Source organism: Dama dama, chromosome 21 (assembly GCF_033118175.1).
Source record: "Dama dama isolate Ldn47 chromosome 21, ASM3311817v1, whole genome shotgun sequence".
NCBI classification, from domain to species: Eukaryota; Metazoa; Chordata; class Mammalia; order Artiodactyla; family Cervidae; genus Dama; species Dama dama.
Window position 1 is genome coordinate 2,224,379 of NC_083701.1, and position 23,427 is coordinate 2,247,805.

Below are 23,427 nucleotides of genomic sequence, written 5' to 3' on the forward strand. Positions count from 1 at the left end.
GGGGACAACAGAGGATGAAATGGTTGGATGGCATCACCGACTCGATGGACATGAGTTTGAGCAAGCTCCGGGAGTTGGTGATGGACAGGGAGGCCTGGTGTGCTGCAGTCCATGGGGTCGCAAAGAGTCAGACACTACTGAGCGACTGATCTGAGCTGAACTGCTGAGCATGTGGCTGGGGCTTGTGTCAGCCCTGGGCAGAGTCAGGCAGGCTTTGCCCTGACTGAGAAGCTGTGCTGCCCACACAGACCCTGAGCAGAGTCAGAGCTCAGCAGGGAGGGGCCAGGGTCTCCTCGTTGGTCACTCTGAGGGCAGGGAAGGCCCTGGCCAAGGGCACTCATCTGTGAGAAGCCAGGGGCATAGTTTGGTGTATTAGTCCATGATTCTCCAAGGGGAATGCCAAAACTGGATTAAACTATGGGAAACATCCGGGGACATGCTGGGGAGGTCAGGAGGCTGTCAGAACCTGGGAGGCAGAAGGAAGGGAGGCTGGTGAGAATGTCTTCGGGGGTCTCCAGCCTGACCCCCTCAGGGAGGCGCCAGGTCCCAGCCCTGCGGCCCCTCCGCTGCTGCCCAAAAGGTGGCAGGAGGACCCCCCCAGCCACCCGATGGTTGGGCCCCTCAGGGGCTTGCAGCCTGGAGCCAGAAGCTGGGGGAGCGTCTGAGGCCCACTGCCTCCACCAGGCACGAGCCTGTCCAACCACAGGGCGTGGCTGGGCAAAGTCCCCAGCGAGGCCCGCTGGAAAGCGGGGCCCAGCCTCATGGGGGGGCTCGGCAGGCAGCGCCCTGCCTCTTCCCATGCCTCCCTGCAGGGCCTGGGCCTCTCTGGCCTGGGCACCCACTCCCCTCCACTCCACTGGCCATCTGGAGTGCACGTGCCCCCGCGTGCTCAGTCCTGTGTGCACCTGCCCCCCTGTGAGGGTATCCCTTGCCCTGTAGCTGGGGCCCCACCAGACACCCTGCTTGCCGCTTTGTCCTGGGAGTGGGATGCTTCTCAGGGATTTCTCCGGTGCGGTTCCCAGGGAGGCTCCAGTCAGGGCGGCGACACCATAGGCCTGCTCCCGGGTGAGCCCCACTCCTGGGTGAGCACTGTTGGTCAGTGAGGCCCAGCAGAGCTGCCCACAGAGCGCTCACCTCCCCCCAAGGTCTAGGGTCGGGGCGCGCTGCTTTACACAGAGGATGCTTAGATGCTCTCAAGTGAGCTGTCACTGGAGACCTCCGGGCACTGGCGACCCTGGAGCCTGAGGGCCAACAGTGAGACCCTCCAAAGGGCACCTGGGTGGGGCTCAGCAGGCCCGGTTCACCGCCTGACCTTGCGGGGAGCATCTCGGGGCCCCAGAAGCAGGGCTGGTGGGCCTGCTTACTTGCCGCTTTCTCAGACCTGCGCTGCTCCAGTCCTGTTCACCTTGGTCATGACTTTCAGTGCCCTAGCAAGGTTCCCAAAGGAGGAGCTTGGGCTCCGGGGAACACAAACAGGCCTGGGAGGTATCCAACTTCTCCCTTGCCCTGGGTGAGGGGACAATTGCTAAGCGTTTCGGTACTGGGATCTGGGATGTTTAGGGAGCACTCTGTTTTAATATTAATTTTACTGTCAACCTCAATCCTGAGTTTTCTCAGAGGTTAATGTCCCAACCACAGCTGGGCCGACCACCTCTTCTCTTTATTTTTATTTTTTTTGGCCACATTGCTTGTGGGATCTTCGTTCCCCAACCAGGAATCGATCCCAGGCCCCAGCAGTGGAAGTGCTGAGTCCTTAAACACTGGACCACCAGGGATTCTTGTCCCTTCTGTTTAGCCAGTCCTGGGGCTGCAGGGCAGCGGCGAGTCGGACAGGAAGGGAACATGGCTTCCCTCACATTCCACCAAGAGGAGGACCGCCGACCGGCTCCCACAAGTTTCTCCTGGCTGTGACAACTCCAGGGTGAGGGTAACTGCCTGGCTGAATCAGTCACCACCTCTCTGTGCCCAGCGAGGCCCAGGGACCACGGCTCAGGCCAGGAGGTCTCCTCTCCTCTCCACAGACTCTTACCTTTGAGTGAATGAATTTGGATGAGACACACCCCAAAGGCCAGTTTCTCTGGTTCGGGTCATTTCCCCCAGGCCCCCATGCAGCCCCAGGAGTGCAGGCCTGTCTGTCTGTTAGCGCCGTGTCCTTGCCCCCCTGCAGCCCTGCAGAGGGAGGATGGCCCACTGCCTGCATCAGAACATTAGGATGCTCTCAGGCTTCCTGAGGTGGACAGAGAACAGTCCTGGGGGTTGGCATTGCCCTGCCCTGTTCTTTCCAGGCCAGCCTGCTATGGGGGGGCAGGGGCGGGGAGGAACCTGGCCACGTGGCTGGTCGCTCCGGAGTGGCCAGGTCCAGCACCCGGAAGGCCCCTGGTGCCTGCTCCTGGCCCCCAGGTCCCTCCCCGTCCTGTGCAGGCACCCCCCACTGGGCCCTCCGACTCCTGAGAGAGGGCTCCTCGAAAGCTCAGTGCGTCATTCCCTGTGTGTGTCATTCGTCCCATTTATTGGCTGTCCCCATCCCCCAGGTCTTGTGAAGAGCCACCCACATGGCTGGGTGTGGCTCCTGGCAGCCGGTGGGCGAGCTGTGCCTGCGGCAGGTGGGCCACAGGCTAGCAGAGCCGGCTCAGCCTGAGCAGCAGTGCCAGGCAGGCGTAAAGTGCGCACACGCAGCCGCAGGCCCCCGGCTCCCAGCACACTTGGGGGGCGCCCACCTGGGGTTCCAGGCCGCACGCCTCCAGCAGGGCCCAGGCGGGCGCCTCTGAGCCCCAGCTGTCGCCCAGGCACTCGGGCGGCAGGGACACAGCCTGGCGCTCCTGCCACGGGCTGCTCTGCTCCACAAGGCTCTCCACCTGGCAGACAGGGTGGGAGCAGTCAGAGGATCGGGCACCCGCCCACACCACCCCATCGCCGGGCACTGGGCCCCACACCGGCCCACCCCTACCCTACACCTGGCCTTCTCACCAGCTGAAAGGTCCCCAACAGGGCCCCCGTCTCCAGCACCTTAGCCAGCAGCACGTGCTGGGCTTCACTCAGCGCTGCGGAGAGACCTTGGGTGAGAGGGCTTCCAGGGGCCAGCCAGAGGAGCTCACGTCCCTGCCCCTTCCCTGCCCCGCTCTGAGCCCCTTACCTGCTAGCGCTTGCAGCAGGTAGAAGACGGGGCCTGCGAGCTCTGCTTCCAGCCGTCCAGAGGGCAGCACCAGGGACTCGAGGATGGTGCCCACCGGGCCGTCCTGTGGCTCTACTTGCCCGCCGCACAGGCCCTGCTCCAGCTGGGGGCACTCAGGGGGAGTGGGGGTGATCAGGGCGGGCAGGCACCTGCTCCAGGTGGGGGCGCCTGGGGGAGTGGGGGTGAGCAGGGCGGGCAGGCCCTGCTCCAGGTGGGGGCGCCCGGGGGAGTGGGGGTGAGCAGGGCGGGACAGCCCTTGCTCCAGGTGGGGGTGCCCGGGGGAGTGGGGGTGAGCAGGGCGGGATAGCCCCTGCTCCAGGTGGGGGCACCTGGGGGAGTGGGGGTGAGCAGGGCGGGCAGGCACCTGCTCCAGGTGGGGGCACCTGGGGGAGTGGGGGTGAGCAGGGTGGGCAGGCACCTGCTCCAGGTGGGGGCGCCTGGGGGAGTGGGGGTGATCAGGGCGGGCAGGCCCTGCTCCAGGTGGGGGCGCCTGGGGGAGTGGGGGTGAGCAGGGCGGGCAGGCACCTGCTCCAGGTGGGGGCACCCGGGGGAGTGGGGGTGATCAGGGCGGGCAGACACCTGCTCCAGGTGGGGGCGCCTGGGGGAGTGGGGGTGAGCAGGGCGGGCAGGCACCTGCTCCAGGTGGGGGCACCCGGGGGAGTGGGGGTGAGCAGGGCGGGCAGGCACCTGCTCCAGGTGGGGGCACCCGGGGGAGTGGGGGTGATCAGGGCGGGCAGGCCCTGCTCCAGCTGGGGGCACCCGGGGGAGTGGGGGTGATCAGGGCGGGCAGGCACCTGCTCCAGGTGGGGGCACCCGGGGGAGTGGGGGTGAGCAGGGTGGGCAGGCACCTGCTCCAGGTGGGGGCACCCGGGGGAGTGGGGGTGAGCAGGGCGGGCAGGCACCTGCTCCAGGTGGGGGCACCCGGGGGAGTGGGGGTGAGCAGGGCGGGCAGGCACCTGCTCCAGGTGGGGGCACCCGGGGGAGTGGGGGTGATCAGGGCGGGCAGGCACCTGCTCCAGGTGGGGGCGCCTGGGGGGTGTGGGGGTGATCAGGGCAGGCAGGCATCTGCTCCAGGTGGGGGCGCCCGGGGGAGTGGGGGTGAGCAGGGCGGGACAGCCCTTGCTCCAGGTGGGGGCGCCTGGGGGAGTGGGGGTGATCAGGGCGGGCAGGCACCTGCTCCAGGTGGGGGCGCCTGGGGGAGTGGGGGTGATCAGGGCGGGCAGGCACCTGCTCCAGGTGGGGGCGCCTGGGGGAGTGGGGGTGATCAGGGCGGGCAGGCACCTGCTCCAGGTGGGGGCACCCGGGGGAGTGGGGGTGATCAGGGCGGGACAGGCCCTGCTCCAGATGGGGGCGCCCGGGGGAGTTGGGGTGAGCAGGGCGGGCAGGCACCTGCTCCAGGTGGGGGCGCCTCGGGGAGTGGGGGTGATCAGGGCGGGCAGGCACCTGCTCCAGGTGGGGGCACCCGGGGGAGTGGGGGTGATCAGGGCGGGACAGGCCCTGCTCCAGATGGGGGCGCCCGGGGGAGTGGGGGTGAGCAGGGCGGGCAGGCACCTGCTCCAGGTGGGGGCGCCTCGGGGAGTGAGTGGGGGTGATCAGGGCGGGCAGGCACCTGCTCCAGGTGGGGGCGCCCGGGGGAGTGGGGTGAGCAGGGTGGGCAGGCACCTGCTCCAGGTGGGGGCACCTGGGGGAGTGGGGGTGAGCAGGGCAGGCAGACATCTGCTCCACCACCCAACCCAGCTCTCATGCTACCCCACCCCCTAATGCCCCGCACGCACAGCCCAGCTCACTCACCGACTCCTCCAGGGCTTGCAGAGCCGGCTCGTCCCATAGCACCTGCCCCAGGCCACCCAGCAGCTGCCCACATGGCCCCTTGGACAAGCCCTCCAGGCCCATGGCCCAGGCCTCCACCTCTGCCCGCAGGCCCTGGAAGTCATCAGTGGTTGCCAGCCAGTGCTCCATGGACCCATCTGTGGGGACAGGTCTGCAATTGCCCAGGTGCCCACGTGGCCCCAGGAGCCCTGGTAAGGGAGGGCAGATGCTGGGGGCAAAAGCGGAGCAGGGGCCCCAGGGTGGCCCAGAAGGTACTGACCCGACTGGAACTGGAAGTAGTCAGAGAGGGCCCTTATGGAGGCAAAGCTGAAGCACGAACATGGATGGCCGTCTGCACTGCTGGAGGGCCTGCAGCCTGGGCGAGGCGGGCTGGTCAGTGCTGGGGGCCGGGGCCTGAGCCAGAGAGGGCTGAGGCCTCCCCTGGGCCCTCACAGCTTGTCACCCCAGCCCTGGCAGCCTGGGGCAAGGAGCAAGGTCAAACCCACCTGGTGCCAGCCTGTCGCCATGCTACCCACGTGTGTGTGTGCATTTGCACGACTGTGTGTGTGTTGCTCATGTATGTGTGTGAGTGTGTGTGCGCATTTGTGCACACAAGTATGCATGTTGCGTGTGTGTGTATGCGTGAGTGTGCATGTGTGTTTGCATGGGTGTGTGTGTGCATTTGCACTAGTGTGTGCATGTGTGCGTGCACATGTGTGTGTGTGTCTCCCAGATGTGCTGTGCTGGGCTCTCCTTATCAGCCTGTCCCACTTCCCAGGTGCATGGGCCTCACCTGCCTGCAGCAACGGGAAGGTCCTTTGCTTCTTGTCTGGGAAGAGGAGGATGTCTGGAAGCCGGGAGGGGCAGAGATGGGGGAGGCAGGTTGGCGGAACACCTGGCCTTTCCCTGGCCCACCTGGGGCTCCCTGTGCAGTCCCCGCTCTGTGCCCTGACCTCCCACCTGCCTGAACAAGGAGCTCTCAGCCACCCCGGCCCACAGTCATGCCACCAGATGTCCCCAGCACCCCCAGGCAGCCGGTGACTCTTCCAGGCCTCCCCGCCTCTGCCATGGAGCCTGGGCCCCAGAAGTCACCCAGACCCCAGCTCACCCCAGTCAGAGCCAATAACCAGTTGGGCCGCCCGAAATGCGAGGGTGCTGCCCGAGGGGATGGTGACCATCTTCTTCCGGCTCAGGTGGCCCTCGCCTTTGCCCTGAGGGACGGATGTGGGCTCAGGACTGGGCTCCCCACCACCCGGTGGGGCTGGGGGCAGCCAGGTGCTGGTGGCAGGGGTCTGCGTGGGGACACTGCCCTCCTGCCTCCCCCGCTGTGTCCACTGCAGGTCCCTCGCCGCCCACCTGCAAGCAGAGGGCTCCTGGAAGTGCAAACTGGCCTGAGCCCTCCTGCTTGTGCGTCCGGGTGACCTCCACCTCCTTCTGTGTCTGCAGCACTTCGGTCACTACGAACACGTCATCCCCCCGACTCCGCAGCTGCTGCAGGGTTTTGGGCTCAGGCTGCCGCAGGCGCCTGTGGTGAGTGGGCCAGTGGGAGGCTTGCAGGGTGTGCCTTGCCCTCCCCTCCCCCTGCCCCAGGATGGCCTTCCCTTCCCTGGACCTCAGTGTCTGCGGCCATGGATAGGGTGATGTGGATGCCCCGGCACGGGACCCTTATTGCCCCATCCCCTGGGTGCTTCAGTGCCTGTGGGCAGACGGGGGGGCAGGAAGAAGCGGGGGCCCACTCTGTGGCTGGCTGCTCACCTGTCTGCTGTCTCCCTCCACTCCCTGTGTTCAGATCTCACGTCTGTGTGCTGAGCTAATGGTCCTTCTCACCAAGGTCCCTGTGTGTGTTCCACCCCAGCCTCTTTGCAGCAGGGCTCAGTCTGACCCCTGGCCCCCCGACCTGCAGGATGCAGGCCCCCAGGACCTTGGTAGCCTCCTTCCCAGCTGTTGGTCCCCACACGGCCCCTGACTCTGGGACGTCCCTCAGCCTTCACAGACACCCTATGACTGCTGCCGCCCCGAGGTCCTGACCCAGGAGCTGCCCAGAGACAGCGGGTCCACAGCCCTGGGGCTCACCTCTCATGGTGCATGGCTTCCCAGGTGTTGGGGGCCACTCTCAGAGTGCACAGGTCCATCGAGGCGCTGGAGCTGCCGGACACCGCGGCCCCGCCTGAGAGCCTGCCCTGTCCTGGGGCTGCCAGCTTCACGCTGCCCTGCAGCTGCCCGTCCATCGTGTCTTGGAACTGGAAGGTGCCACCGCACTCCAGGGCTGGAGCGAGAGCACAGCTGAGGCCCTGCCCACCGGCCGCTGCCTGTCCCGCCTGGCCGAGGGGCCTCTGCAGACAGAACCCAGGGGCCCGAGTGGGAGCTGGCTGGCCCACCCATCTGCCCACCCACGACTCGGACTCAGTGCCGGTCGGGTACCTGGCTCCGGCATGTCGGGCTCCAGGATGTCCCTGATGGACAAGTTGACACACATGTAGCGTGGTCTCCAGAACCGTGAGCTCAAGGGCTTCCTGCTCAAAAGGCTGTAGGGCTGGAAGCTGGCGGAGCTCCGCAGGCTGTCCACAGGGGTTAGCTCCTTGTGGTCCAGCTCCCGGACCACGCTCCTGACCACCTTCTCAAAGGCCGATGCCATACTCCTGAGGAGGGCAGCTGGTCCAGCCTTCCACCCTCAGGGCTGGAAGAGGGCAGGGGAGGGGAAGAGCGGAGAGGTAGCTGCTCAAGTGTCTCTGAGGCAGTCCTGCCTGGCCAGGCCTGGGATGCTCGCCTCCAAGTGCACCCTGTCACCCACTGTCCATCTCTGCAAGGGTCCCCAAGCGCTTCCAGGCTGGATGTCACTCGCAGCCTTCCGTAGGACTCGGGCCAGCCACGCACACCATCTGTCCTGTGGCCAGAGTGCCCGCATGAAGCCCAGAAAAGCCCTGGAATGCAGCGCTTGTCGGGTAGGGGGCAGCCCTGGCCGCCCACCAAGCCCTCCATCACTTTGCTACTTCAACAAGGCTTCGGGCTGCTCACGAAAAGCAGCCACCGAGGAAGAGCAGGGCAAGGCTGGGGCTCTGTCTGCCTTAGCAGCTGCCTTCCTGGCCGAGGTGCTCAGAGAGCAGGGAGGAAGCAGAAGCCATCGCCTCCTGGGCAGTTGGTGCGAAGGCCCAGGCAAGGCCTGGCCCAAGCATCCCCAGCCCCTAGGCCTGTCCTCCAGGGCTTCCTCAACACCCAGAGCTCCGTGAGTCACTCGTCTGTCTTCAGCGGTCAGGAGCCATTGCAGGCCTGACTCAGGACCCAGGACGTCTGGGCTGCAGGAAGTCTCTAAGCCTTGGCACTGGCCTGAGATCCCAGAGTGGGCCCAGGGGCACCTGGAGGTGCCTGCCTGGAGCTAAGCCCAAACCAGTCAGACTTCGGAGGGAGCCCCCTTCCCAGAGGCCCGGGGCTTCCCCAGCTGGTCTGATGAGGGGAGTCCTGGGGGGCTTGGGGAAGCCCAAGGAAGGTGACAGGACCCAATCTCCACCCCGAGTTGCTGGCCTCCCCCCCACCCACTCCCAGGAGAAGCAAGTGCCCCACCCCGGAGCCAGGGCAGGCAGCCCCTGCGGGGCGCAGCAGCGCAAGGCACGGGCAGGGGCAGCTCACCAGTGACTGTGACCGTCGTGTGCCTGTGCCCACGAAGCCAAAGCCAGGTTGCCCCGCGGGCCAGGATCGGAAGCCTCTGTCCTGGAGTTGCCCAGCGCGCACACAGCCTGAAGGTTCCCGGACCCAAAAGTGAAACCTCCCCGACGCTGAGAGGAGCCGGAAACGCCCCTGGTGAGCCCGCCCCCTGGCCTGGCTGGGAGTGGGGGTGCAGAGGGTGGGGGCGGGGGCGACTCTCACCCCACCCCCGACAGCCTCCATCCGCGAGGAGCTTCTTTGATCCTTCTTTCCTAAAACCCCGGGGCCAGGGCAAAGGGTCTGAAAAAACATTTCTTCAGGGAAAGTGTACAAATGGCTAGTGAACTCCGAAGAGGAGGCTCAGGTCATTAGCGTCAGGGAAATGCAAATCAAAGCAAGGTTAGAGGCTGCCTCACACCCATAGGTTAACTGTAATATAAAAGGGGAATAAAAAGTGTGGGAGAAGACCTGGAGGAATCGGGCAGCACACAGCGCTGGGCTTGTAAAAGGGTGCAGGCGCCCGTGGAAAACAGTCTGGCAGTTCCTCAAAAAGTTAAACAGAGAACTACCATAGGCTCATCCATTCCATGGCTAGGTGTGCATTCAAGAGAAATGAAAACATGTTCGTGCGGAAACCTGCACATGAATGCTCTCACAACGTTATTCTTAACAGCCAAGATGCACTGCAAATGTCCATCTATGGAAAATGTCCACCTATGGAGGCATGAACAAACAACGTGGTCAAACACACACGATGGAGCGGTCGGCGTGCAGCCTCGCAGAGGAGGTTCTGACACAGCACAGCGTGGGTGGACCTCAGAGCGGTAGGCCAAGGTAAGAAGTCAGGCAAGCAGGAGAACAGCTCTCAGGACCTGGGTGTATGAAATGAGAACAGGCAGATCCTGCAGGGACAGAAAGCAGAGTTATAGCTGCCAGGGGCGAGGGGCGTGACAGTGTCTTTGGGGTGATGGGAATGTTCTCAGATTGCTTGTGCTGGTGGTTGCCCGAGCCTGGATATGCTAAACACCCAGAATTTTACACTTTTAACGGGTGAATTGTATGGTTTGTGAATTATATCTCACATACCACAGTAACATTCAAAGCTGTTACTGTGCAAACGTGAAGCCAAGTGACGACATCCAGGCCCAGCGCAGGCTCTTGATGTCCTTCCTTCCTGGGCCATGTGTGGATCGTGTCCGGGGCAAGGTGCCCAGGAGCCCCACACCCCGCTTCTCCACTGCTCCACTGCCACATCCTGCCTCTAGGTCTCATGACCGTCTGGAGCGCATGCCAGGGTCCCTGCTGGTTGGCTGGCCCGAGACAACCTACAAGCTCCGCCGTGCACACTCACTGGCGGGGTGGCTGTGTGTCAGCACCCGGCACCACGTGCTCCTGCAGATGAGGGCTCTGAAGTGAACTGGACGAGGGCCCCGCCAGGTAGAGCTGCTGGCGTCAGCCCCGACGCCAGTGCAGGGGTTGTATGTTTTGGAACGTTGGAGCCGCAAATAAGTGGAAATGCTGATTCAAACAGGAAGGAAGCAATCTTGTGAAAGCAGAAGTTTGGAGCTGCTGTGAAGTCTGGGCAGACACAGGCAGGCACTGTCCATCGGAGGGGGTGGTGTGGGGAGCAGGGTGACTTCAGTGCCTAACTGGGGTCTCTGAGGCCGTTTGTCTGTCCACATCAGGGGACTAGAGTGCAGGCCAGTGAGCTCTGCTGGCTGAGGACCTCTGGGGCAATGGGTCCTCACCCACTGGGGTGTGGGGCTCCCACATCTGACCCAGTCGCTGGAGCCCATTTGCCAATATGAGCAGGGCATGCTGCTGCTGGTGGCAGGATGCTCCAGGAGGCTGAGTGTGCGTGTCCGTGTTCCCGTGTGCATATAATGTAAGCATATATGCACATGTCCACAAGTATGGGTATACGTGCATGATGTAGGTCTACGCATGTCTGTGTTCATGTTTGTGTATTCGTATGGCTGTGTTTTGCGTGCTATGTGCTTGTACCTGGGTCTCTGTGTGTGTCCTCGTATGTGCAGTCCTGTATTCTGTACGGTGTGTGCTGGGACCACCGGGCATTCTCCTGCTTCTCCCTGTTCCCATAGCAAAGCTTCTGGAAGGCTGTGTAGCCTCCCAGTGGCCCCTAACTTCCACCTCTCCAGTTGGTCAAGTTCCAGGCCAAGGGTAGGGGTAGCAGCCTCTTCAGTATGGGGTGAAGCTGTTGTGGGCTTCTAGCTGGGGTATGACTGGCCCCGGGTTTATTTTTCTAGAAGGCCTTGCTGCCATGTGGGTGGACCAGTGGAGGAGGCAGGTGCCATCCACACGGAGGAGCAGTGCGGTGACTCCAGTGGCCATGGCAATAGGGGGGTCATACTCCACTGTGCCCCCTGCCTCAGGCAGTGACCTGGGACTGAATGCACCATGGAAGGGTGTTGTTGCTGCCTGTTCATGGGGAAGCTTAGTTCCCTGACCTGATTAGGGATCATGGAACCAGTGCCCCTGCAGTGGAAGCGAGGAATCTTAACTGCTGGAGGGCCAGGGAAGTCCGGGGTTCAGTTCTTTAGCAACAGCCTACCCAAGAGGCACTGGGCTGGTGAGTGGTGGTGTCACCAGGCTCCTGAGGGCAGAGGTCAGCCTGAAAAGGCAGGAAGTGAATTCACTAGAGAAGAAGCAGAAGGAAGGCGGGAGGGGCTGGCCCTGCACCCCTCTCCCCCATCGCCGGCCTAGGGAGCCCCAGGAAGTCTGGGGCAGCATCAGGTGACATGGGGGTGCAGAGGCCTCCCTGGGCAAACTCTGGGAAGGCCCTGGGTCCAGAGCCAGGGAGGACACTGTGCCTGATGGGGAAATGTGACCAGGGCTGGGAGGGGCTCTGGGCTGTGTGCTGGGAGGCTGTGGCACCTCCGAGAGAGCTGGAAGGAAGAAGCTCACTGCAGCCGCAGGCCTCTATCACCCAGAGTGGGGCGGGCACCCGGCCAGACCCTGAAGGGAGATGGGCAGTGGGGGCCGGTCCCTGTCCTGGAAATGCCCAGCCCCTCGGAGGAACAGAGCAGGACCAGACCGGCTGCAAGAGGCAGCGGCTGGGACACCCCCTCAGAGGAGATGGGGGAGTGTGGGGTGAGGGGAGGGGGAGTGGTCCTGAGGAACCCACCCGCGCTCCCACCCCACCGGGCCCACCCAGTCCCGGACCATCCGGCTTCAGGGCACTCCGGGTCAGGGTTGCCAGGCCTCAGCGCAGGACGGGGTAGGGGCGTGGGGGGCGGCAGGCGGCGGCTCCACCCTGGGCCCTCCACCCAGTGACACGGGGCGCCGCAATGTCGGCCGCTGCCCCGTGCCTCCAGCTCTGGAACCCACGCGGGCAAAGGGCGGCCTGGAGTGCCCTTTGCGCCTGAGAGCCGCTCGGCCCGGAGGGAACGAGCGCAGCGCTGCGGGGCCGAGGGGGTGCGGAGTGCACCGAAGTCCAGGAGTCCTTTCCTCCCGGGTTGAGTCCCCGCGGGGCCTCCTCCCGCTTGCCGCCCCCGCCCCCCTTGCTGGCCCGGGCCCTCGGCGGTGGCTCGGACCGTCGGGCAGCAGCGCCTGTCCAACAGGCCCGCGGTCCACGCTCGGCGGATCGCTGGGCGACGGGGCGGCCTCGGGCCCAGGGGAGCTCCGGAGTCAGGAGGGGCGGAGGCCGCAGGAAGGCCGGGCAGAATAGGGAAAGGGTGCGGCGCGATCAGCGGAGGCTTATAGCCGGTCTCCGGGTCGAGGTGCGTGACCAGCGGTTCCCGCACGGTCCTAGCGGCCCTGAGCCCTGCCTGGCTCCCTGGATTTTCTGCCGGCAGGGGCTGGGGAAGCGGCACAGAGTCCTGCTCCACCCCGAGTGACCCTGCAGGGGAAGGGGCCCTACTGCTCTGGTTTCCCATGCTCTTGAGCCTCCCTTTATTTGCCCGAGCAGGAGGAGTCTGAGCACTGGCCTCCAGGCATCGCTTGGCTGGGGGTGGGTGGTGACTTTTGCACCTGGCAGGGTCCCTGTCCCGGTTTGCCCAGGACTAGGGCATGTGGGACATTGTGGTGATGCCCAACCATCCATCCTCCGTGGCCCCTGAGAGCCTCGTGGAAATGCTGCCATCTAGGAAACAGCAACTAGTCAACTTCTCTTCCCAAAGGATCTGGTTCTGAGGGACACGCTTTGCAGCGAGGGTAGAGTGGGGGTTAGCGGCTGGGATGGGGGGACCCACAGAGTCCTCAATGGTTGGTCTCTTGTAGTCACTTCCAGCTCCTCCCCATTGGGACGGAAGGCAAGGGGGCATCCATGGGGTAGTGGTCCCAGCCAGTCAACACCTCTTCCTATGAGGGCCTGTGGTTAGTCGCTCAGTCATGTCCAACTCTATGATTCCATGGACTGTAACCTGCCAGGCTCCTCTGTCCATGGTTCTCTAGGCAAGGATACTGCGGTGGGTTGCCATTTCCTTCTCCAGGGGATCTTCCCAACCCGGAGACTGAACCCAGGTCTCCTGAATTGCAGGTGGATTCTTTACCACCTGAGTCACCAGGGAAGCCTTATAATGGGCTATCAACAGGCTCAATATTTTTGTCCCATGTAAGGAACTCAGCATTTAATTTTTAAAGTTTTTATGTAAGTATAGTTGATTTACAATGTTATGTTAGTTTCTTGTGTACAGCAAAGTGATTCATATACATATACATTTTCATATTCTTTTCCATTATGGTTTATTATAAGAAATTGAATAGTTTCTTATTGAATAAATTGAATATACAAACTAATCTATATCAGTTTGTATCTGCTAATCTCAAATTCCTAATTTATCCCTCCCCCAGCACCTGATATTTTTGTTCAGAAGGCCTTGTGTGTGTTTCCTTATTTCCTTTGGGGGGACTTCGAAAAGTGAAATTCCTCAAAAGGTATTCAGAGTCTTGGCATATATTGCCAACTGCCCTTCAGAAAGGCTATGCGAACACCCTAAAAAACTAAACGGTGAAGTCTCTTCCCTTTCACCCCCAAACACTCAGGGCAGATTGTTTTTTTTTCCCCAAGGCTCTTTTAATCTTTGCCAGCTTGATGGGCATCAAAGTATTTTAAGTGTAACTGTCAAGGTCAGTTTTAGCCAGATAATTGTGACAGCACTTACATCCTAGTTACAGTTTTTACTGTTTCACAACTCCAGGAGACAAATCTACAAACCTCACCTCCTCTTGGCCAGGGGCTGGGCTCTCCCCTCTGCCACTCTTGGACTAAAGTCCAGGAGCAGAGAGCTTTTTGGGCACAAAAGACAATAGGTTCAATGCCAGACCAATGAATCCATCAATTTGTACTAATAAATCACCCTAAAACTTATTGAGGTAAACATTCATTGGTTTGGTCAAAATTATGTGAAAGTTGCTCAGTCATGTCTGAGTCTTTGCGACCCCATGGACTATACACAGTCCGTGGAATTCTTCAGGCCAGAATACTGGAGTGGGTAGCCTTTCCCTTCTCCAGGGGATCTTCCCAATCCAGGGATTGAGCCCAGGTCTCTTGCATGGCAGGCAGATTCCTTTTACCAGCCGAGCTACCAGGGAAGCCCAAAATTATGAGGTGCCCTAAATTATGACATTTAGGCTTATCTCTGCTCCACGTGGCATCACCTGGGTTTATTAACTTTGTGGCTAGCTAGCACCTGATGGCAGACAGCATACTGTCAAGAGGGTCAGTGGTGTTAAGTGGGCATGTGCTGCCCGTCCTCCCGCAGGCCAGTCCTGGCGCATTCAGGAGGTGATGGCTGCAGGATTCTCAGAAGCCAAGACAGCACCAGCCCAAAGAAGTGCTTTTCACGACCCCTGGTGGGAAATTCCATTTCATTGTCTGGGAACTCCCATACCCCGCCCTCAGAGTTTTGCCAAGGCCTAAGGGTCTCACACAGTGTTCAGCATGACCCGTGGCTCACCCTGTCCCACAGCCTGAGTGCAGGGGTCATTCTATTGCCTGGTACCACCACCGCTAAGAAACTCCAGAGTGCTCACTGCTGCACGTTAAGTAGAGTAACACTAACTCCCTGGGGCGGGCGCAGCGCTGACCTAGGAGGCAGGCTGGAGGTTGCGTCCTCACCTGCAGGAGACACAGTTCATGTGACCCCTTGCATCACTGTTGGCATGTTTTTCCTCTACCTACATTACAAACCCATGTTTTTATTATTTTTGCTGTAACTATCTTTTGGAGAAAATAAAAAGTGAGACTTTTTAAAAAGTTATTAATACTAAAATGTTTCCTGTTCTCTTTCTACATAAAGATCTGTTTCCATATTGTATCATTCCCCATCAGTTAGAAGAATTTCCTTCAACATTTCCTATTGTTCAGGTCTCCTGCAGATACACTGTGTCCGCCTTTTATTATCGTGGTAAAATACATACTAACAGCAGCAGCAACTGATGCTTTTGAATTGTGGTGTTTAAGACTCTTCAGAGTTCCTTGCAGTGCAAGGATATCAAATCAGTCAACCCTAAAGGAAATCAACCTTGAATATTCATTGGAAGGACTGATGCTGAAGCTATAATACTTTAGCCACCTGATGCGAAGAGCTGACTCATTGGAAAAGACCCTGATGCTGGGAAAGACTGAAGGCAGGAGGAGAAGGGGGCTGCAGAGGATGGGATAGTTGGATGGCATCACCGACTCAACAGACATGAATTTGAGCAAACTCTGGGAGATACTGAAAGATGGGAAGCCTGGCGTGCTGTACCCCATGGGGTCCTAGTGTTGGACACAACTTAGCGATTGAACAAGATATATACAGTATATAAGTTGTCATATAATTATTTTAAAAATTTATTTTTATTTATTTGGCTGTGCCAGGTCTTAGTTGTGGCATGTGGGATCTTTAGTTGTGACATGCAGGATCTGGTTCCCTGACCGGAGACCGCAGCCGGGCACCCTGCGTAGGAAGATTGGAGTCTCAGGCACTGGCCCATCAGGGGAGTCCTCATATCGTCATTTTTAAGTGTCCAATTCGGTGGATTAAGGAGATTCACAACGTTGTGCAACCATCACCACTATATGTTTCCAAAACTTTCTCATTACTGCAAACATAAACTCCCTAGCCAAAAAGCATTAATTCCCTGTTTCTCCTCCCCTCAACCCTTCCTAACCTCTGATGTTTCTACAAATTTGCCTATTCAAGATATGTCATGCAAGTGAAATCTTATCATATTTGTCCTTTTGTGGCTGACTTATTTCATTTATTGTTTTTGAGATTCGTTTACGCTGTATCACGGACCAGTCCTACATTCCTTTTCAGGACTAAATCCTATTCCATCGTACAGATACACACCGCTTACCCATTCACCCTCATGGGCACTTGGGCTCTTTCTACATTTTGTCATGGCAAATAATGCTTCACCCAACGTTGGCGCACGAGTACGTTCCAGTCCCTGTACTCACTTGTTCAGGGTATATACCCCGAAGTATCTGACTGCTGGGTCAAAGCGTCTATTTTTAACTTTCTGAGGAAACATTAGTTTTCCACAGCGGCCATGTCATTTCACACCCCCCAGCTCTATACAGTGATGTATACACCTGTTTTCATACTTGTTTCTACGGAAACAGCACAGTCTTTCACGCTTTCAGAGGTTTAACGCGTCCCTGCAGTGCCTCTCGAACCCGGACGTCCCTTCCCTTGTCTCGGGCCGCCCCAAAACAGAGCCGCACGGACCCTCGCCGCGCCGGCTCACTCCCGCAGAGGCCCCAGAGCCTAACTCGACGCGGAAGGACCTGCGCTGTGGGTAGCGTGGAGTACCCGGCTCTGCCCCTCGCCCCGGACCCACAGGGAACGAACGCTCTCGGCGAAGAACCCGGCCAGAACGCCTCAGGGCGCAAACCTTCCGCCGCAGCGTCCCCTCCGCAGGCGCCGAAAGAGGACTTCCCGGCGCTCCGTAGTGACGTGACCTCCGCCCCCAGCACTGCGCGTGCGTGACCCCGCCCCTCCAGGCGCAGCCAGAGCGTGGGCGCAAGTCTCCCGTGGCGGCACGTCTCCCGAGGCCCCACTTCCGGCCGTCGGTCGCCCGGGGCCCGGCTGCAGTGCGCAGTCGCGGTGCCTCCCAGCGCTCCGCCCCGCCCGCGGTAAAACGGTCGCCCGGCGATGACGTCGCGGGGGCCTGGCCGGGCGTCGCGGACTCCGGAGATGGAGGAAAAGGAGCAATTACGGCGGCAGATCCGCCTCCTGCAGGGTGGGTCGCGCCGGGCCCGGGTCGCGCGTCCCCTTCCTATCCCTCGCTTCACAGAGGGCCCCTGCCTGCCTCCCCGAAGGGGGCCGCTCCCACCCGCGTGTCGGAGGCCGGGTCCGGTCGGTGGGGAGGTGGGTGGGGTCGGGCCGGGTCCTGGGGACCCTGAGGGGCGTTCCCGGCCGGCCCAGCTCAGCCCCGCTCGGGTTTCCGCGGCGGGTGCGAGCGTTACCGGCGCTGCGGCCGCTGGCGGCCTGGCTGTCGCTTAGTAACCGGCACGAAGCGACCCTCCCCGCCGCCGCGGGCGTGCGCGGCCTCGGCGCCCCCGGCGCGCTCCCTCGCTCGGGGCCAGGGGTGTGTATTTCTTCCCCGTACGCCCGGTTTTGATGCCTTTGTCCCTCCTTACAGCCACATTCTCCTTTATATTCCTGGCCCAGAATCCCCGACCTTCAGATTTTTCCAAACTTTTCCATTTTTAGACCTAAGACGGCATGTTGTTCAGTCGTTAAGTCGTGTCTGACTCTTTTGCGACCTCAGTGACCATAGCCCGGGGCTGCCCCATGTCTCAAGCGGTGAAGAACCCGCCTGTGGTTCAGGAGGCACGGGAGACGCGGGTTCGGTCCCTGGGTGGGGGAGATCCCTTGGAGGAGGGCATGGCAACCCACTCCAGTATTCTTGCCTGGAGAGTTACATGGACAGAGGAGCCTGGCAGGCTACGGTCAATGAGTCGGACACGACTGAAGCGACTGAGCACATATGGACTGTAGTCTGCCAGGACTTTGAAGGAAATGGGTTGCCATTTCCTTCTCCAGGGGATCTTCTCGACCCAGGGATTGAACCTGCATCTCCTGTGTCTCCTGCATTGGCACATGGATTCTTTACAACTGAGTCATGAGAGATGGCTTGCTGTATTTTTTTTTTTTTTTTAATCGTTTTAAAGGTTCTTCCCACAAAGAGAAGACTTAAGAACTGGGAAGTGTGTATTGGGAAGAGTTCAGTTGTGCTGAGCCTATCTACTAGCCACTTCCTGGCTCTCTATCATACCTACCCTGAGTTGTCACCAGGTCTGGATGTGACTCTCTTTGGGCCTGGGGGTGGGACATATGGTGGGGGAGTGCTGTAACTGGAGGGCTTGTTGGCTAAGTTGTGACAGCTTGGGTGATTCTAGCTGAGACCTGTGTCTGCCTGCACAGCGCTGTCCAGGGGCTTCCTTGGAAAGGCACCTGGTGGTCCCCTGCGCTGGAAATCTAAATGTTAGGCCTCTTTTCTTGTGGAAGGATGATGTGACATTCTTGTCACGTGTGGAGTACCCAGGGTGTCAGTTATCTTACACTCGCAGTTGTGTGTGCCAGGCAGGGAGGTCATGAAGGTGCAGCCCTGCCCCCTTTGTATTTGTGGGCAAGCCAGAGGACTTCCGTGTCTCTCTTGAGGCTCTGCAGCATGGGCCTTGCCGGTCTCTTCATGCTGGGTGACAGTTCGCCTCAGAGGATTGGGAATCCAGTATAATATCTCTGGTGAATAGGGAATATTATGCCACAGGGGTGCATTGTAAGGATAAGCAGCCAGAGATAGGATTGAAGTAGAATTGATGGGAAGAGGCTCATGGGAAAGATTGGCCTGGGGGATTTAGGCTGACTGTCAGTGGTTCTCAGGCCCAGGGGCTGCCCCTCATGTACTGGGACTTGGCAGGGTCCAGTGGGGTTTACAGGGTGTTTGGTCAGCTGATGTCCCTCCAGGGGATTCTCCCTGATTTTCCTCACCCTCCGGTTGACAGAGTCTATGCTCCTGCCTCTTCAGGTCTGATCGATGACTACAAAAGCCTCCATGGCAGTGCCTCTGCCCCAGGCACCTCCGCTGCCCTGGGCACCTCCGCCACGTCCCAGTGGCAGCCGCCCACTTACAACAGCAGCAGGATCTTTGGTGCTCGCTACCCTCGTCCGAGCCGGAGGGGCTTCTCTGCAAACCATGGGCCTGCGTGGCGCAAGAAATACTCCCTCGTGAATCGGCCCTTGGGCTCCTCGGACCCGCCCGGCGATGGTGCCACACAGCCGCCGCTCAGGGCCGGGGGCAGCCAGGGTCCTGAACCGCAGCAGTACGTCCTGGAGAGGCAAGTGCAGCTCAGTCCAGATCAGAACATGGTCATCAAGATCAAACCACCGTCCAAGCCGGGCTCGGCCAGCACTGCAGGGGTCCTGCGGACCTCCTTGGAAGAATACGAGGACACCCCCTGGAATGACCACAGGCCTCAGGAAGGTGAGGGTGAGCCCCCCGGTGGGCAGCGGCAGCCCTCCAGGCAAGGGAGAGCCAAGGGGAGCTGCAGCTCAGAGGACCCCGTTCTCGTCTGCCAGAAGGAGCCTGGCAAGCCCCGGGTAGTGAAGTCAATGAGCAGCATGAGTGAGAGCCCCTTGGAGCCCCGGCGGACGGTCAGTGAGAGTGCAATTGCGATAAAGTCCCGCTTCCTGCCCTCCAGCCTGCCGCAGCGAGGCGGCATGGCCCTAGGCCGGAAAGCGGGCTCGCCCTCTGTGGCCAGCTGTGTTACACAGCTCCGTGGGGACGGGAGCGTGAACACCAGCCTCTCAGGTCCGTCTGCCGCTTCTGGCCTGGTGGTAGGCCCAGCTAGACCTGCTGTTGGACCCAGGCAGACCAGGGAGCCCTCGATGCTGGCATCCTGTCGAACCAACAAGTTCCGGAAGAACGACTACAAGTGGGTGGCTGCCTCGGCGAAGGGTCCTCGGGCCTCTCGGCGGGCCCTCAGTCCCAGGGCGGTGGCGGAGAACGTGTGCAAGGCCCCCTTTGCTTCAGCAGAACGAACAGAGAAGCCACAGCTCAGAGCCGACCCAGACGCCAAGCCCAGGAGGTCTGCCATGTCCTCCGTGCCTGGGGCCTCCCCCAGCAAGTACAAGTGGAAGGCCTCCAGCCCCTCGGCCTCCTCGGCCTCCTCCTTCCGTTGGCAGTCAGAGGTTGGCAGCAAGGACCGTGCCGCCCAACTCTCCCCCGTCCCGTCTAGGTCTCCCCCAGTGGACAGACGGGCAGTGGAACCCAGCAGCTTGCAGCCTGTCTTCAGTGAGACCCCGCTCTCAGCTTACAAAGTGAAGAGCCGCACCAAGATCATCCGGAGGCGGGGCAGTGCCAGGTGCGGGTCCCTGCCCCCACCCCCCCGGGTCTTGTCTGGGCAGGGGTGTGGGAGGCAGGGAGGAAGCATCGCCCCGATGGGGCCTGATGATGGAGCTTGGCCTGTGGTGCGTCAGCATGTCCGGCAGGAATGAGGCCGCGCTTACTGCTGTCCTTTTCAGTTTATGGGGAGGGGACGAGCGGAGGTGGCGCCAGCAAGCCCTCCCTTTCCCTTGTTGGCGAGAGACCAGAAGTTGCTGGGGTGGCTTCCGTTCTCGGCTTGCGGGATGGTGGATGGACAGCTTTGTGTCCAGGCTAGGGGCAGGGTCTCTGCGGGAGAAAGGTGGCCAGGTGACAGTGACTCATTCCCTCACCGAAGGCATGTCAGCTTCCCCGCCCTCTACCCACTTAGGTCCTGAAGAGGCTGGAAGATGGCATGGTGGCCCAGGGCTTCAGGGTCAGGGACTTAATTGTGGAGGCTGCCAGATGCCTGTGCCATCAGGCATGGTGACACATGCCTGATGTCCCACTCCAGAGGTCCTTCCCACCGCTGACCTTGACCTTGGGCCCTGCTCTCCTGGATGGGTGCCATCTTGGACCACTTGGGTTCCATGCTCTCCTCTCCGCATTTTCTCTCTGGCAGCCTCTGTGTCAGTGAGTGTGGAGAGGGGAGCCATGAGGCTGATGGCGGCTCCTCCTTGGGACCACGCCTGCCTCCTCTCCTTCTCCCCAGTTCCACGTGGGGCCTCATTTCATCTGTCCGGGGAGGTGGAGAAAGTGGTCCTGGAAACACCTGGTGGGGGTCAAGGGCTGCGCTCCTCTGCCCTCCACCTGCCCTGGCTCTGGGGTCCTCCAGGGCTGCGGCTGGGAGCCTGGTGGGGTAGGGTGGGGTGGGTTGGGTTGGGGGGAGTTGGACGGGCAGCGAGCTGCTGAGGTTGATCAGGTGGGAAAGCGAAGTGGGGGGGCCAGACCCTGCTGGGGCTTGGCTGCCTGCCAGGGCTGATCCCTTGGTTCTGGGATCTGGGTGGGTGAGACAGGGAGGGTGCCTGCTAGAGCTACCTGCTTTGTCTCTGCAGCCTTCCTGGGGACAAGAAGAGCAGCCCCCCACCTGCTGCCATGGCCAAGAGTCAGTTCAGCCTGCGGCGGAAGCAGGCCCTCCGGGGAAAGAGCAGCCCCGTTACGAAGAAGACTCCCAACAAGGGGCTGATGCCGGTTACCAAGCACCGGCCGTGCTGTCTGCCTCCCGGCCGTGCCTACCTTCCCTCCAAGGAAGGTACGCTGGGAAGAGGGGCCCCCTGGGCCTGTGCTGGCTCTGCTCCCCGCTGGGACCCATGGTCCCCGTCCACCTTGTGCTGTCAGGCCGTGGCCCAAGAGCTGCTTGGCCTGGTGGGCAGTGGGCGGCTCTGGCTGGGGTGCTGTGTGCTGCACTCGGGGCTGGGGAGAGGCTGCCAGGCGGGCGCATGCAGCCTCTTCAGCACATCCCTCCATGCCCACATGGCCGTATCATCTTGGCAGAAGTGGGAAGGGGATGAGAGGGTGGCAGGCAGGCAGCCCTGAAGGGAGGGGCGGCCTGGCTGGTGCTGCCCAGGACCCTTGCCTCCTGTCCTCACTGCCCTCCCTGTGGGCTGCTTCCTCCTCTCAAGGCCTGAGCGGGCCTGGGAGGGGTTGCTCTGCCCTCTCAGTGAGTCCCTGGCAACCCCCCCCCCCCCCCCCCACCAAACGCCGTGGCGATGGCAGTGCTCCGGCGTGCTGGTCCTGGGTGTCTGCACAGAGCAGCTGGGGCTTCCCTGCGGATGCGCCAGGGATCTGGTCCTGGGCACTGCCGCTGGGGCTTGTGCTCCAGGGACTGTGCCGCCTTGGTGCTCAGGGCCCAGCTGGGGTCCGGGACCACGTTCAGCACCTGTGCAGAGCCGGCCAGAGAGTGTGGGCCCTGGGGGCCCAGGTGGAGGGCCGCGTGGGGCAGAGAGGGCGCCAGCCTCCCTTTTACCCAGTCTCCTTTGGCTGCATGTCCTGGGGTCCCAGCAGGCTTGGATTTCACCCCGGTGGCAGCAGAGGGAGCCTGTCAGCGGCTTCTGGGGGCTGGGTTGGGGGTTGGGCCTTGGCTGCGGGATTGACTGGAGAGAACAAGTGGAGCAGCCTCGTATTTTAAGAGGCTGGCAGGGGCTGGGGAGCCCGCCGAGAGCCCAAGGCTAGCTGGGGCCTCTTGGGGCAGCTGGGAGAGGGGCCGGGGTGCTCTCTGGAGGGTGAGTGTCTGCAGGGCCGCATGGCCCCTGTCTGGGTGCTCTCGGTCACGGTGCTATCTCTGTCGGCGGAGAAGCTGCAGGAGGAGCTGTCCCACAGGTAAGGCGCCGCAAGGTGATGGTGCTCAGGGCTGGGAGTGGGAAGGGGGCCACCCCGGAGTTGGGGGTCCCAGAGCCCCAAGGCAGAGGTGTTCCCCCCTGCCCTTCTGGGGCCTGCATGCGAGCCGGCCAGGTGCTGGGGCATTTCCTTAGTAACCTGCTACGAGCAGGGAGAGGGGGTATCCAGGAGAGGTCCTGTATGGAGGTGGTGTTTCCGCAGGTCTTGAATGACGGACGTGGTAGGAGGGGGCTTGGGGAGGGTGTCCCAGCAGGGGCAGCAGAGCCCTTGGGGGAGCTGGTGGGTGTCTGCCGGGCACTGGGCTCCCTTGGAAGCCAGTGTGTGTGTGGAGCAGCTGCTAGGCAGGTGTTGAGGGCGGCACGGTAGTGGCAGACAGGCCTTGGGTCTCTTGGTGGCCTTCCTGCTGCCTGGGGTGCTGGGTTCTGACGCAAGGACCAACGCTGGCCTCGACTGTGTCCCTGCCAGCCCTGTGCTGCCCCTGCCCCACGGAGCCTAGGCTGCGGGCCGATGGGCCCAAGGCAGATGGTTGCCATCCTGTGTCCTGGGCCCCGTGGAAGGAGTACCATGCAGTCGAAGAGGTCATCCTGTGCCGTGGGCTGAGAGCGCTCTCCAGGTCAGGGGGAGGTTAGCACTGCTGACTGTCCATGCAGAGTCCTGGGGGCCCGCTCTTCCTGCTCTAGGCTGGAGGGCTCTGGTGGCTTGGAGGTCGGGGTGAGGGCTGCCCCAGGCCTGGAAACAGCCTGGCTGCGGCTGTGCTGTAGGCACCATGGGCCGAGGGGCTGCCGGGGAGCCAGGGAGTGGGACAGGGGCCCGTGGGCAGCGTCCCAGGGCCGTGGGCTGGAGACCCTCTAGGATGCTTACCCGGTTGCAGGGTGGACAGGGTGAGGGGCTGACGGGGCCACAAATCTGGTGCCAGGCCACGAGGGGGAGGCGGCCTGTGTCCTTCCTGGAGTTGCACCTGCACTTGGGAACCGCATGGTCCCGTTTTAGGCCTCAGGCAGAGTGGGGGGCAGGCTGGGGACGGTGGAGGCTGCTCCTGCTGGCAGGGTGTTCTGCTGTTCGAAGGGAGGGGGAGCAAGGCCGTGGACACCACGGGGTGTGGGGTGCGGACGCGGCGCCTCACGCGCTCCCTGCTCGGAGGCGGACAGATC

The 23,427-nt window shown here is 61.5% G+C and overlaps 3 protein-coding genes across 6 annotated transcripts in view; 1 reads left to right on the forward strand and 2 right to left on the reverse strand.

Moving 5' to 3' along the window:
• Positions 1 to 1,604: 1,604 nt before the first annotated feature.
• On the reverse strand, positions 1,605 to 8,757 carry GSDMD (gasdermin D). Of its 3 annotated transcripts, XM_061123057.1 has the most exons (12): positions 8,606 to 8,757; positions 7,403 to 7,658; positions 7,055 to 7,247; positions 6,338 to 6,506; positions 6,090 to 6,192; positions 5,775 to 5,828; positions 5,262 to 5,357; positions 4,964 to 5,139; positions 3,134 to 3,374; positions 2,968 to 3,041; positions 2,718 to 2,855; positions 1,605 to 2,029 (listed from the first exon to the last, which is right to left on the reverse strand). In XM_061123057.1, exons 2-12 carry the CDS (start codon positions 7,614 to 7,616, stop codon positions 1,949 to 1,951), a joined length of 1,539 nt encoding a protein of 512 aa, XP_060979040.1. In that variant the 5' UTR covers positions 7,617 to 7,658; positions 8,606 to 8,757; the 3' UTR covers positions 1,605 to 1,948. The 3 variants fall into 3 exon arrangements, with proteins under 3 accessions (XP_060979040.1, XP_060979041.1, XP_060979039.1); XM_061123058.1 differs by lacking the exon at positions 1,605 to 2,029 and having other exon boundaries at positions 2,491 to 2,855; positions 3,134 to 3,275; XM_061123056.1 differs by lacking the exon at positions 1,605 to 2,029 and having other exon boundaries at positions 2,491 to 2,855.
• On the reverse strand, positions 3,932 to 4,941 carry LOC133042464 (sporozoite surface protein 2-like). The gene is made up of 2 exons (XM_061123059.1): positions 4,835 to 4,941; positions 3,932 to 4,723 (listed from the first exon to the last, which is right to left on the reverse strand). Exons 1-2 carry the CDS (start codon positions 4,886 to 4,888, stop codon positions 4,166 to 4,168), a joined length of 612 nt encoding a protein of 203 aa, XP_060979042.1. The 5' UTR covers positions 4,889 to 4,941; the 3' UTR covers positions 3,932 to 4,165.
• Positions 8,758 to 16,688: 7,931 nt separating the features above from the next.
• The window catches only part of ZC3H3 (zinc finger CCCH-type containing 3), a 61,805-nt gene continuing 55,066 nt past the window's right edge, over positions 16,689 to 23,427 (forward strand). For both annotated transcript variants that reach the window (XM_061123060.1, XM_061123061.1), the window contains exons 1-3: positions 16,689 to 16,813; positions 18,605 to 19,940; positions 20,995 to 21,191. In XM_061123060.1, the coding sequence (XP_060979043.1) occupies positions 16,726 to 16,813; positions 18,605 to 19,940; positions 20,995 to 21,191 (1,621 nt within the window). In that variant the 5' untranslated portion in view covers positions 16,689 to 16,725. The remainder of the gene's footprint in view (positions 16,814 to 18,604; positions 19,941 to 20,994; positions 21,192 to 23,427) is intronic.